At 36.6% G+C, this 14,806-nt stretch overlaps 1 protein-coding gene across 1 annotated transcript in view; it reads right to left on the bottom strand.

The window, feature by feature from the left end:
- EFCAB13 (EF-hand calcium binding domain 13) overlaps window positions 1-14,806 on the bottom strand; it is a 196,437-nt gene that overhangs the window by 22,406 nt on the left and 159,225 nt on the right. The window contains exons 47-51 of the mRNA XM_036755639.1: window positions 11,946-12,089; window positions 7,533-7,604; window positions 4,393-4,536; window positions 2,651-2,722; window positions 574-717 (exon numbers count right to left, since the gene is read on the bottom strand). Of these exons, the coding sequence (XP_036611534.1) occupies window positions 574-717; window positions 2,651-2,722; window positions 4,393-4,536; window positions 7,533-7,604; window positions 11,946-12,089 (576 nt within the window). The remainder of the gene's footprint in view (window positions 1-573; window positions 718-2,650; window positions 2,723-4,392; window positions 4,537-7,532; window positions 7,605-11,945; window positions 12,090-14,806) is intronic.

Genomic DNA, 14,806 nt, shown 5'->3' with positions numbered 1-14,806 from the left:
TATTTGTTAATTGGTTGACCAAATAAGATAATGTTATCATATAAAATACTTTGCAAATCTTAAAGTTCTAACATAAAAAAATCTCTTCATCATGATAGGAATTTTGGCTATAACATGGGAAAGAGTAGATAGATAGATAGATAGATAGTTGTTTTGTTGAGTTGTTTCAGTCATGTCCAACTCTCTGTGACCTCATCTGGGGTTTTCTTGGCAAAGATACTGCAATGGTTCGCCATTTCCATCTCCAGCTCATTTTTACAGATAAGGAACTGAGGTAAACAGGGTTAAAAGTGACTTACCCAAAGTCACACAGTAAGTGTCTGAGGCTGCATTTAAACTCAGATCCCCCTGACTCTAGGGCCAGGGCTCTGTCTACTGTGTCACTTAGCTGTGCCAGGTGGATATAGGTACATAAATTCCCTCATATATGTGAGTGTATATGTGTGTATATACATATAAGTATATATGAATGTATATATGTGTACCCTGAGTATACATACATGTGTGTTTATGTACACATACATATCCTCAATACTCACATACTCTGAGTAAGTAACTTGGTGTGCTACTCACCATCAACCTCCACAGATTTCAGTGCCTCATTAAGCTCATCTTGATGCAGAGAAACCCCCAAATTCTTCATTGTAGGTTTGAGCTGACTAATGTTGATGTCCCCTTGAATGATCTTGGCAAAAGCATCACATGCATCCTTTAGTCCTATATGTATGTAATAAATAAAATTGCAAAGTCAGTAATGTGGTAGGGTCTAGAGAAACGTTTAACACGATACTGAGAACAGATTTGTTTTCTTAAAACGGTGGTTCTTGGGCCTGGGCATTCAATGAAGTACCCTGAAATCTAAGCTCCTCCACCATGCCTAGCAACCTCAGAGATATTAATGGCATAGGACAAAATGCTAAAGAGGCCATGCTTTATTAACTCATCGTAAGTAGAGTACTAACACATGCCCTATTAGGCTGTAAGCATCTTCTAAATTGGTTTGGGCCATTTTTTGCTTCTTAAATCATAACCCCTCCTCATCTCCCAGCTCCTTCTCTCATTGGCCAGAGGGAAGGAGAAGTTAAAAATCTCCTGACTAGAAGGTGATACAGAAAGAAAAATATCATGGAACTTAACAACATTCCCCTTGGGCTCTTCCAGGACATGAACTGGCCTGAATGTGGGGATGAAAACAGAGGCTTCAAAACCATAACACGGGAAAGAGTAGGTAGATAGATAGACAGACAGACAGACAGACAGACAGATAGATAGATAGATAGATAGATAGATAGATAGATAGATTTCCTGGATGGACAGACAGACAGACAGACAGACAGACAGACAGACAGACAGATAGATAGATAGATAGATAGATAGATAGATAGATAGATAGATAGATAGATAGACAGATAGTTGTTAGTTCCCCTTTGCTGGCTCTATTCATATTCCAAATTGCTAATAATAATCCTGGACAGTAAACTTACCCATCCTTCACGTGAAACTTAGTAGCTCATGTCTTATCCCCTATGTGAAGATTTTTAAGATAATTCCAGTCCACAGAATTCTGAACTTATAGTGTTTATCATCTTTTTCATTTGGTGGCAATTTATTCATAGTTGTTTTGTAGTTAACACAAATTGACACTTAACTTTTCTTTCTTAACTCTTACACCTTGCCTTCCAACCTAAGCTCCCTGAAAGCCAGAATCATGCCTGATATATTACCATAGGGCCAATAGCTATTAGTTAAATGTTTTGGACACAGTTTGTTTAATTGTTTTTCAGTCATGTCCAACTCTTTGTGACTCCACTGGGGGTTTTCTTGGCAAAGATGCTGGAGAGGCTTGCCATTTCCTTCTCCAGTTCATTTTACAGATAAAGAAACTGAGGCAAACTGTGTTGTGACTTGCCCAGGATCACATAGCTAGTAAATGTTTGAAGCCATATTTGAACTCAGGTCTTCCCGATTCCAGGCCCAGTGCTCTATCCACCCAGCTGCCCCATTGGACACAGTAGATACTTTGTGAGGGGAAATGGGCAAGACTGGGTAGAGTGCTGGACCTGGAGTTAGGAAAACCTGGGTTTAATCCTGCTTCTGATACTCACTAGCTGTGTGACTAGCAAGTGATTAAACTCTTTCTGCTTCAGTTTCCTTATCTGAAAAATGGACATTTAAAATACCTGTAGTACATGCCTCAAAGGATTATTATGAGGGTCAAATGAAATAAGATATGAAAACGGTTTGCAAATTTTAAAGCACTACCCTAAATGTCTGTTATTATTAATGTTAAATATCAGTTGATTGACTAAACACACAAAATTTTACTGCCAAAATGTTAAATATATATAAATATATAGGCACATATATACATATTTATATTGTATATATATGTATATACATATATATATACACACATCAATATATCAAAAGGTTTGGGCATTCCTGGTTTGCTATTTAAGATTATCTTCCTATTTAATAAATGAATGAAATAGGAAGTGAGGATAAAGGAGGTCATTGGAAGTGACATGGACATTTTAATTGAAATATTATTGGTGAAAGAAGAGGGGATGCTGGGGGCAGAGCCAAGATGGCAGAGTAAACGTAGAAAGAGAGGGGTTATAAATATCTTCCTTTTGAAATTCATACTCACGTCTACACCTCTGAAAATTTTCCATTTCAGTCAGTTTCTTGAAAAAACCCTTTAAATTCACGGCTCCATCCTCTACAAAAAGGGACAAAAAAGCCATTTGGATATTTCCAGAGAACAGACAGTTTACTCTATAAAGCCATCCTACAATAATATACAGAGTAAAGTCAGAGATTAGAAATTATGATAAACTAGGTTCAGACTAAGAGCTGTTTCATAAACTAATCTGAAAATGAGACATAAGACCAGGACTTCAGGGGAGGATGATCAAATAAATGAAGAAAAATTTCATATAGAGAAGTATTCATCTGACGTCAACATTGGAGCAGTCATAGGATCATAGGAGATGATCGTAGATTCGGAGACGGAAGGGAGTCATATCCTCCTTCTTTTACGGATGAAACTCAGAAGGATTAAGTGCTTTCCTAAGGTCACACAGGTACTAAATTGGCAGGATCAGGATTCAGTTCAAGGTCCTTTGACTCCAAAGCCAGGAATTTTTCCACTAGTTACTGCCAAAATATCCTTCTTAAGGTAAATGGACTCCTATGACACTTTAAGATAGGAGCTCCTTAACTTTCTTCCATGTCTTAGACTCCTTTGGCAGTCTGCTGAAGTCTGGATCTTTTCTCAGAATAATGTTTTTAAATAATTGAAGGGAATTTCATTTAGAGGCTTGTGAAAATAAAGATGTGATATTTTCCCCATCCAAGTTCACAGACCTCCTCGCCCTAGACCCATTGGATCCCAGGTTAAGAATATGATTCATTTTCTACTTCTCTTAACCCAGGTTAAGAACAGGATTCTATCTGTCTGTCTGTCTATCTATCTATCTAACCATCCATCAACAGAAATATAGACATAAAAATAAAACCATACAGAAAATGAAAAATTTCAATATATGTGTATAGAAAAATGTTCTCTCTGAGTGTATATATGTGTATGAAGTGTGATTTTTCTATAATTTGATATAGAAAAAATTTCTACAAGTCATATTTTCTCCAAGGGTGTACCTATATGCCACTGTTCTCACCATTAGGTATAATTTTAAAAACTATGACTAAAACTATGCAGCTGTGTTCTTTTGTTGCTATGGAATTTCATCATCTTTTTATTCCTGATTACATAAAATGTGATTGCTTAAGTCAGAAAGGTTCTCATTTAGGGGAGGAAGAGACAAGGCAGTGGGGAGACTCTGTTAGGCAGCATCTCCCTGAGCAAAATGCTTGTAAAATGATAAATGTATCTTCAATGCAGTTTATAAAGCAAAAACACAAGATGTGGATTATTTTCTTCAACAATCCACAAGCCTACCACTAGACCACAAGGTCCTTGAGAGTAAAGATGAGGTTTTTTTTCTTTGAATCTTTATAGGCACTGTGCATTGCATATGTTAGTTGCTTAATAAGTCTTTGTTGAACTAAGTGATCTAAATGGAGCACATCATATGCTTAAATATGATTATTTTAATATTAATTAATTATATAATAATATTAATAATATTAAAATTAAATATTAAAATCATGTACTTAAATGTACACATTTAAATCACTTAATGGACCTGGATACCCTATATTAGGACAAAGTTTTGTGAGGTTCATAGAATGTCAATAGAACAATAGTACCTTACCTCTCCCATCTACAAATCTTAACCTTGTAAAGATTCCAGTCCTGGCTGGAAATTTAGCTGTGACAGTGGACAGAATGTCTATCCTCTAATATGCCACCAAGCTTATAGTACTCACTGTCAGGCTGGACTGATTTCAGAGTTTCCTTCATCTCCGCAGATGTTAAATCCACTCCCAATGTCTCCAGAGTAGGTGACAAATTGTCCATCCTCACTTTCCCATCCTTGGTACTGCTGACAAATTTACACGCATTTTCCATTCCTATACATATATAGAAATAAAAGTATAAGTCTGTGTTGGATTAGATACAGATAGAGGGATGTGTGTGTGTGTGTGTGTGTGTGTGTGTGTGCGTGTGCAGGCATCTAGGTGAGGCAGTGGATAGAGCACTGGGCCTGGAGTCAAATCTGACTTCAAATACTTATTAGCTACGTGATCTTGAATAAATCACCTAACCTGTGTGCCTCAGTTTCCATCTGTAAAATGGGGAGAATTATAACACCGAGCTCCTAAGTTTGCTGTGAGGATCAAACGAGATATTTGTAAAGTGCTAATCAGAGTGCCTGGCACATAGTAGGAGCTTAATAAATACATATACATGTTTATATGTGTGTATGTTTGTATAGATATACATACATACAATGTGTATGCATATACACACACAAATACATACATATATACACATACATATCTGTCTATCTATCTATCTGTCTGTCTATCTATCTATCTATCCACCCACAATTTGTTGTGGGAGGAAGAAGCACTTATTTTTGGCATGAGTTCTTAGATTTGGAGCTTCGCTAAAGTGACCCAAGAACTGAACCTCCCCCATATGTTCCTGCTAGCCATTATTAAAAATAATGTTGGATAAAATAACAATGAGGCAAATCTTTATAACATTATCATGAACATAATATTACTATTTCTCACCAAAGGGAAGCCCCATGGTGCAGTGCACAGCATGATGAGTTTGGGTCAGAAGACCTGGATGTAATTCCTTACTCTGCCGATACCACATGATTTATATAGATTAGTGACTTAATTTCTCTAGGTCTCAGTTTCCTCAACAGTAAAATGAGAAGGTTAGAACAGGTGACTTCTGAAGTCTCGTCCATTTCCTCCATAGATCTGTGATAGTATGATACTAAAAGGGGGAATGAAGCCATATTTAAAGCGGGGAAGCTCCCAGAAGTAGTGTCCTTCTTGAAAGTGATTGATTAATAATCAATACCATCCAATCCAGGGCAGCAAGGTGGTGCAGTAGAGTGCCAGCCCTGAAATCAGGAGGATCTGAATTCAAATCCAGCCTCAGACACTTACTACATGTGACCCTGGGCAAGTCACTTAACCTCTGTTTGCCTCAGTTTCCTCAGCTGTAAAATGAGCTGGAGAAGGAAATGACAAACCACTCCAGTATCTTAGCCAAGAAAACCCCAAATGGGGTTATGAAGAATCAGGAACAATTGAAACAACTGAACAACAACAAATCATTCAAGAGTCAAAATACAGTTAGCTGACATTTCTACAGCATTTAAACACTTTCAAAGCATTTTATGTGAATTATCTCTTATAGGCTTCACAACCATTCTGTGAGGGAGGTACTAAATTTATCCCCATTTTATAGATGAGAAAATTGGAGCTCCTCAAAGTTACACGACTTGCCTGTGGTCAAAAAACTAATAAATAAATGCTAGTGGTAGGATTTGAACTAAGGTCATCATATCAACACTGCTATAAAATAATGGTTGAAAACAAACAGGGCAGCTAGGTAGCACAGTGAATAAAGCACTGGTCCTGGAGTTAGGAGGGCCTGAGTTCAAATCTGGCCTCAGATATTTATTAGATGTTTGACCCTGGGCAAGTCACTTAACCCCAATTGCCAACAAAAAGAAAGAAAGAAAAGAAAACAAACAAACAAAAAGCCCTGACAATGATAGAAATTAAACATGAGCAACCAGACTTTAAGTGATTTTTGGCCAAATGAGGATTGTGTGGTTGTTGAATACTCCCCTTCTGCTCCACCCATAGATAGCTTTGAGGACCTCCAGAGGATCCTTGGGGAAGGGGTGAAGATGAAGGGATATACTGTTATTTCACAGCTGTTCTAGAAAGAGCACTTGGGAATTAGTTGTAGATATTTTTAAGATCTTCTTTTGAAGGGTTGTTTCCAATTATCCTTTGAGGCTTCTGGAGTATATTAGTATTGCAAGTCTGAACCAAAACACACCTACCCTGGTCTTTCCATAGTAGCAAAGAAACTGTGGAGAAGGGGAAAATGTTGGAGGGAGGGAGATGTTCTAGTGAGGGAGATGACCATAGAACCCCTGAAAAACAGGAATTGCCCTGGATTTAGGGATGGTGACATAGAAAGCAAAAACACTACATGCTCTGATTTGACTACTCGGAGACTCAGGGTCCACAATGGCCATCTTTCAAGGCCAAGTTCATGGTCTTCCTTTTCCATGGTCTTCCCAGATCATTTCATTCCACAAAGCTTTTTATCTTCTCTAGACTTACCATGTCTTATCATTTTTACCACTTGGGGAGAAATTACTGATGGTAGGTCATAGATTTAGAGCTAAAAGATACCTTGGAATCATATACATACACACACATATACACATACATATATACATACACACACATATATACACATACATATACATATACATACATACATATAAATACACACACACACACATGCATATATATATAGTTCAATTCATTCATTTCACAGATGGGAAGAATAATCTGATGACTTCCTCAAGATCACATGCATAGTTAAGGTAGGATTTTGACCCTAGATTTTCTGACTCCAGAATCAGTGCTTTGCACCACACTTAATTTTGGCCATTTTGAAGCATTTCTTAAGTAACTATTTTACTTCTATCTTCCTGTCCCCAGTACCCAGCACAATAGTAGACAGCAGACACTATTTGTTAATTGAAACATCTTTCTATCCCATACAATAACAAAGTACCTTGTCAATAGTATCAACACAAGACAAAAATTGGTTGTTTGACCAATTCAATGCACAAAACTTCTCCCCTAAGCGGGGAAAATATACACAGCAAGAAGTTTTGCATTTAAATTGGTCATTTAAAACTATATCTCTAATGTAGGAAAGGGTTAAAAGGAGAAAAATTGACAATACCCACTGGTAATGAATATTAAATTGATATGTTTTAAAAGTCATGCAGTGCCAAGCAATGAAAGAGGAAAGTTTCAAATATATTAATTTTGAACTTTGTACTCACGCTGTATATCACCGTATGGTTCAGATTTAGCCAAAGTGTCAATAAATTCCTGTAAATTCACTGCTTCATCATCTACAAAACAGGAAAATAAGTGTAGGTATACATACATACATACATACATACATATAAATATTCTTGCAAAGAGACATATGAACCCTCAGATATATATACATATATATACGCATATACATATACATACATACATATATATACACACACATATACATATACATATATATATATATATATATATATATATATATATATATATATATATATATATATATATAAATTACAACTTGGGATGTTAGAAAGTCTCTGGTCAGCTTCCAGTCTTTTGCTTTCATTTGTCTTGTGTGACCTGATCCAAATTTAAAACATCCAGAAACAAATTTGGCTATCACTTCCCTCGCACCTCCTTGGTTTGTTGTGTTTTAAATCGTTCCACAATCATCTGTCATTTGGTAACAGGGAGTTCCATAAGCAGAAACTACAACTTATAGAGCTGAATTGTTCTATTTAATTAAATATATTTGCACTTAGAAATACCCGGAAGACGACGATGATGATGATGATGATGATGATAACCAGCATTTATATAACACTTTAACAGTCACAAAGCACTTTAAATATGTTATCTCATTTGATCCGCCTAACAACTCTATTATGAGGTGCTATTATTATCTCCATTTTACATATGGGGAAACTAAGGCAGATAGCAGTTCAGTGACTTGCCCATGGTCACAAAACTAATAAGTGTCTGAAGCAAGATTCACACTCAGTTCCTCCTGACTCCAAGCCTAGCACTCTACCCACCACACTTTAACCTCACAAAATTAAGAATAAGATCCTGTCTAATACAATTCTAGACTTCCCTTTGCAACAAAAACCAAATACATTTATATGATCAACGAATAGGATGAGTATTTCATACAGAAAAAGTGTTATTCTGACCTCACTATAAGTTGCAGAGAAAGTACTAGCCTGGTTACATGGAATGTCCTTTTTGAGGCTGACCTCAATTGAATACTTAGCTATTGACACACTAATACAGGATCCTAGGCATACAAAGAATCTCCGTATAAGGGGCATGAAAGCAAGATAATAATAGGGAAGAGGGAAGAATGATGATGGTCAGGGTTCTTCCAGGCTGACTGAAGGCAGATTAAGATGATGACACATAAAGAAAATAATGCACATCAAAGCATAGGAAGATACTTCTGAGAGAACTAGAGTTTCCTGTTATGCCTCTCCTCTCATTCTAGTCTCATCTTAGACTCATTCTTGAACCCTCATTGTTTTTCTTAATTTAAAAAGTTATTTTTTTTCAATCAACAAGCATTTGAATTTTCTTGCCTCTCACCTCTCCCACTGAAAGAAAGAAAAGGAAAACTCTTATAACAAAACTCTTGCAAATATAGATAAACAAAAAAATTTCCACACTGGTCATATCTAAAAATTTATGTATCATTCAGCATTTCGAGTCCACCACCTCCCTGTCAGCATATGGGCAGCACATTCCATAATTAGTCCTCTGGACTCATGGTTAGTCATTGCACTGATCAGAGTTCTTAAGTTTTTCAAATTTGTTTGTCTTTACAATGTAAATGTGTAAATTGTTCTCTTGGTTTTGCTCACTTCACTCTAAAATTCATACATGTCTTCCCAGCGTTCTCTGAATTTGTGCCTTTCACTATTTTAAAAACTAGTTCTAGTTAACTAGTTATTTGTTAATTTTTGGTTTTATTGATAAGGTTTTTTTTTACATTACATACACTTACAGATTACTCCTACATAATTAAAGATTTCTTGTAACAAAATGGTGAAGCAAAACTAATACTACAGTGACCTCATCTGAAAGTGAAAGTAATATTTACATCTGTAGCACCCTCTTCTATTTAAAAAATTAACATAAATCTATTTTTACTTTTTTACCCCCCTTGAAAAAAATAAAAGAAAAAAAGTAAATTTCTTGTTATAGATATACATAATCAAGTGAAATCAATTTCTCCAGTGACAGTATCCAAATATATCAATTTCTCTATCTATCTATCTATCTATCTATCTATGTATATCACTCTGCACTCTAAATCCATCATCTCTCCTTAATGGATAGTTGTATTATTATTGGTCCTCTCAAATCATGAATTGCCATTATATTCATCAAAATTCTTATAGCTTTCAAAGGTATATGTTTTCACAGCATAGTTATCAGAGTAAAAATTGTTCTAGTTCTGTTGATTTCATTCTTTATCAGTTTATAAAAGTCCTTAAAATTGTTTGTTTTTATAATATTAATGTATAAATGATGTATGGATTGTTCTGGTTCTGCCCACTTCACTCTCTGTCAGTTCATAGAAGTCTTCCTATGTCATTTTGAAATAATCTATTTACTTGTTCTTACAGCACAACAGTCTTGTAAGAAATTCATATACTATAGCTTATTCAGCTATTCCTCAACTGATGGGGATACCTTTAGTTTCCAGTTTTTTTCACCACAAAAAAGCTGCTATAATTTTTTTTCTTTTACAAAAAGACATTTTTCCTTTTCTTTTGGTCTCTTTGGAGTATAGGTCTAACAGTGGTATTGGTGGGTCAAAAGGCATATACTATTTAGTCACTTTTTTGTATATAATTCCAAATTGCTTTCCAGAATGGTTATAACAATTCACAGGTCTACTAACAGTGTAAAATGTGCCTATTTTTCCAAAGCCTCATCAATATTTATCATTTTACTTTGTGTCATCTTTGCCAATCTGAGGGTTGTGAAGTGGAACTTCAGAGTTGCTTTAAATTGTATTTTTCTAGCTATTAGTGATTTTGGAGCCTGTAAAAGTATGGTTGTTGATAGCTTGAATTTCTTCCTAAGAAACTACTTGTTAATATCCTTTGATCATCTAGAAATAGGGGAAAGGCTCTTATATATTTGAATCAATTCCTTAGACTGAAAGACAAATTTCTTTCTTGTTCCTCTAATTTGTTAATGATGTGCCTTTTTAAAAATCTAAGTCATGTATCCATTTAGAGTTAATCTTGGTATAAGATATGAAGCATTGATCTCATTTAGATATATGTCTAACTCGTATTGCTGGGTCAAAGGATATATATTATTTAGTCACTTTTTGTATATAATTCCTGCTAGTCTTCTTTCAATTTCTCTAATTCCGGGAGCAGGAATCTTTGGTTTTATCAGACACTAGACTACTACTCTTGTTTGCTTTTTTTATGTTGTATACCTAATTTGTGTCAATGACCTGCCTATTTTTTAACCAGTACCAGATCATTTTGATGATTATTTCTTTGTAGTATGGTTTAAAATCTTGATTTTTAGGCTCCTTCCTTCCTACTTTCCTCCCACCCATAATTTTCCTTGAGATTCTTGATCTATCGTTTCTCTGGATTATTTTTTTCTGGCTCTATAAAGTAAACCTTGGCAGTTTGCGTAGCATGTCACTGAATAAATAAATAAATTTATGTAGCATTGGTATTGTTGTTACATTGGTCAGTTTACCCATGAGAATTAATAACTCTCCAATTATTTAGGTCTATTTTTATTTCTGTAAAGAGTATTTTGTACTTTTATTCATAAAGTTCCTGAGTGTGTATGTGTTGGTAGGCAGAATCCCAAGTATTTTATACATTCTCTAGTTATGTTAAATGAAATTTCTCTGTTTCTTCTTGCTGCATTTTGTTGATTATATATAGAAAAGCTGATGATGACTACTTTTGAAGCCCACCTTCAGTCTGTTCCTGATATAACCCTAAAAGTGCTAGATTTGGAGTCAGAAACACCTAAGTTCATACCCTGCTTTGGAAATTTACCTAATCATATGACTAGGTGAGACACTTATCTATTCACCTCAGGTTTCCCAATTATAAAATGAAGGTGATAACAGTCCCTACTTTTCATAGGGTTATTGTGGGGATCAAAAGAGATAACATATGGACAGCACACTGCCAATTTTTAAAAACTATATAATTAGTTGCTGTTATCACCCTCCAGAAGAAGAAATCTGTCCTTCTGGAAAGATAGGACACTGCTTCTACTGTCAAAGGTGGCTCAGCCAACAGAGTTCTAGGTTCAAATCTAGCCTCAGACACTAGTTGTGCGACCCTGAGCAAGTAACTAACCATTGTCTGCTTCAGTTTCTTCAGCTGTAAAATGGGGATAATAAAAGCCCCTCCTATCCTCCTAGGGTTGTTGTGAGGATCAAATGAAATAATACTTGTAAAATGTTTAGCACGATGCCTGACACATAGTAGGAGCTATATAATTGCTTATTCCCTTCCCCTCCCCCTTTCCTATTGGAAATGTATCTTTGCCATTGTGGGTGGCATGGGGAAGTGCAGGGCAGGGGGGCAGGGAACAGCATAATCTGACTAAATAACCCAGTTGAAAGCCAAAGTACTCACCATCAGGTGTCACCATTTTCAGTGTTTCTTTCATATGGTCATCAGTGACCTTGACTCCCAAGTGCTGCAGGGTAGGCATCAATTCATCAACTTTTACCTTCCCATCAAAGATGTTTGTGACAGCATTACATGCATCTTCTATTCCTGTATGTGCATATGCCAACCAAAAGAATAAAACTATTAACTTGCCAAATCTAAAGAATCATACTCTAGCCTGATTTGGTTTTTTTTGAGGAGGAGGATGTGTTCATTTTCTAGAGTGGGCTTCTTAAGATTTTGGCTACACTGAACTGACCTGAGAACCATTTACTTCTCTTTGGCATCATAAAAAGAAAAGAATCACAGCATTTGAGGAGATACCAATGAGGTGATATTTGACTATATTATCATAAGCTGAAAACAAACCCATGAAGAGAAAAGATGGACACGTCATGTTTGATGTGTGGAGCTCCTTTTCCTGGACAGTGATAGATCAGCACTAAATGCCTGGTTATAAAGGAAATACTATGAAGAGGTACCTGTTGAAAATTTGCCATAAGCTGTCTCATTACACACGGCTTATGACTCATGGGTGACCTTTGGACTTCTTCTATTTTATCACCGCCTACCTATCTACCTACATTTGAACCTCAAAGCTTCTTTGGTTTTTCCAGAGGCTGCCCTGTTCTGGGGATCCAAATTAGTAACACAAAGGACAAAGGGAGAGGCATTAGCTCTCTATCTGATTTCTACAAATCATCTTTGGGTTAGGTGCCTAAGTTCTGAGGGCAACAGTGGAACAGGTTAGTTCCACGGTCTCCAGAAATGTCTGAAGTACTTTAGGAGCAATTTAATTCTGAACTAGATCAGATTTCTTCCTGTCTCATTCCTCTGAACCCTGCTCTCGTTTCTAAAGTAGTTAGGAATGTCCAAGGAGAGGAAAAGAGTTCAGGTGAGAGGATTTCATAGAACTGGTTGAGAAGATGATATCTGAGATCGGGATTTTGGGACCATCACTTCTAATATAGCAATAATGGCCTCTGGATACGGGAAGAAGTGCATCAAACCAGGCTGCCAATGTGGCTAATAGGCCTTTAAGCTGGCAGCGGGGAGAGAGAAAATGCCCATATATATCCCTCAAGTCATAATAACACAGAGAGTAGCAGGCATGGCCTAGGAAGAACATCAGTTCTAGAGATGATAAAAATAAAACCCCTGTGTCTCCGAAGTTTATACCCAAAGGTAGGAAGGCAAATTCAATCTCATTGCTATTATTCAGACTTGGCAGGCTATGATTTATAGCTAGAATCTGAAAAGAAAAGATACCCCTTGTGAAAAAGAGATTCAATATAAAGGATGATGGAGCAGCACTGTATATGAAAAACTCCTACTCAGCAAATCCATAAATCAGAGGGAGTGAATTTTAATGGAGAACAATTGGGTGAGGATCAATTGTGGGACGAAAAGAAGCAATAGAGACCACCCAACCAAATGGAGGGAAAGGGTGAGGAGGTCAGTGAATGGACCACGGTTCTGCTATATGGAGGCAGGCTCCAGAAGTAGGTACTAGGCCTATAGATTATTACAGGCAGTTTAGAGAAAACAAAGAGGTGAGAAGATATATTTAGAAAACATATGAAGAAACATTTTAGGATCTCTTTCACTTCTGAAACTAGAGCAGTGAATACATTCTCGATTTTACCTTGCTAATAACTTTATCTCTTAAAAGATAAAGAAGGGAGAGGAAGCTGGGATATTTGAGGAGATATCAATCTGTCTATCAAATATCTTCAACTGTAAAGATGGAGGTTGAGATGGAGAGGAAAACGGTGATCCACACAGAACAATGAGGAAGAAAGAAGAACATCCTGTTGTCTCCTGGTAGACAATAACTGCCAACACTGGAATACAGTGATACAAACAAATGGAGGGAATCTCAAAAATGAGGAGAGCTCACTGAATGATAGTGATAGAGGAAGGGTCTGGAGAGAGACAGACAGAGAGAAAGATGCAGAGAGAGACAGAGACACAGAGGAAGACAAAGAGACAGAGACAAAGAAAGACAGGGTGAAAAACCAGCTAGTAAGTGTCTGAGGCCAGATCTGAATTCAAGAAAAGGAGTCTTCCTGATTCTTAAGACAGAGAGACAGAGACATACACTGACAGAGACAGAGATAAAGAGAGAGAGAATTTATTAAATGCGTACCGTGTTCCAAACATTGTTTAAACTTCTAGGGATAGAAATACAAGGAAACAAAAACTGGCCCTACCCTCAAGAAGCTTATATTTACATGATGGGGGAAAATGCATTAAGGGGAACTGGAAAGCTGAGGGAGGAAAAGACTACACTAGGTGGGAACAGGTTGCTGGTGAGGAGGTGGAGAAGAACTCCTGAGTTGAGTTGAGTTGGAAGTGAAGTGAGCAAGGCTGGGGTCCTTCATTAAATGGTGGTCCAGGCTAGGGAGTCACAAAAGTCACAAAAAAGACACTTAGGGCTGAGGTTTCTTCAGGGTGGGAAGACTGCTGGTGTGAAAGTGAACTACTAACCATTTATTCCTTTGTAATTTTCCTTGTACAGCTCTTTTGCAAGGATAATCTTGTAATTTTACTTAGCTCTTCTCTCTAAACCTTCATACCTTGCCCCCCCCATTTATATTATAAGGTTCTTTTAGGTTAGTAAGCATCTCTGACACATTTTTATATCACCCACAGGAACTATGGCACACAGAACAGGTGCCTGGTTAAGTATTGGATGAATAATTAAGCGGAAAAAAACTTCACCCAAAATAGAAAAACATGGAGCAAGAGGGTTGGCATTCCTATTTTACCAAGTAAGACCAGATTTCAATTTAACAAAGAAGTGAAAAGATGGGGATTGAGGA

This window comes from Trichosurus vulpecula, chromosome 4 (genome assembly GCF_011100635.1).
Source record: "Trichosurus vulpecula isolate mTriVul1 chromosome 4, mTriVul1.pri, whole genome shotgun sequence".
Lineage (NCBI taxonomy): Eukaryota > Metazoa > Chordata > Mammalia > Diprotodontia > Phalangeridae > Trichosurus > Trichosurus vulpecula.
This window is presented reverse-complemented; position numbering and strand designations above follow the sequence as displayed.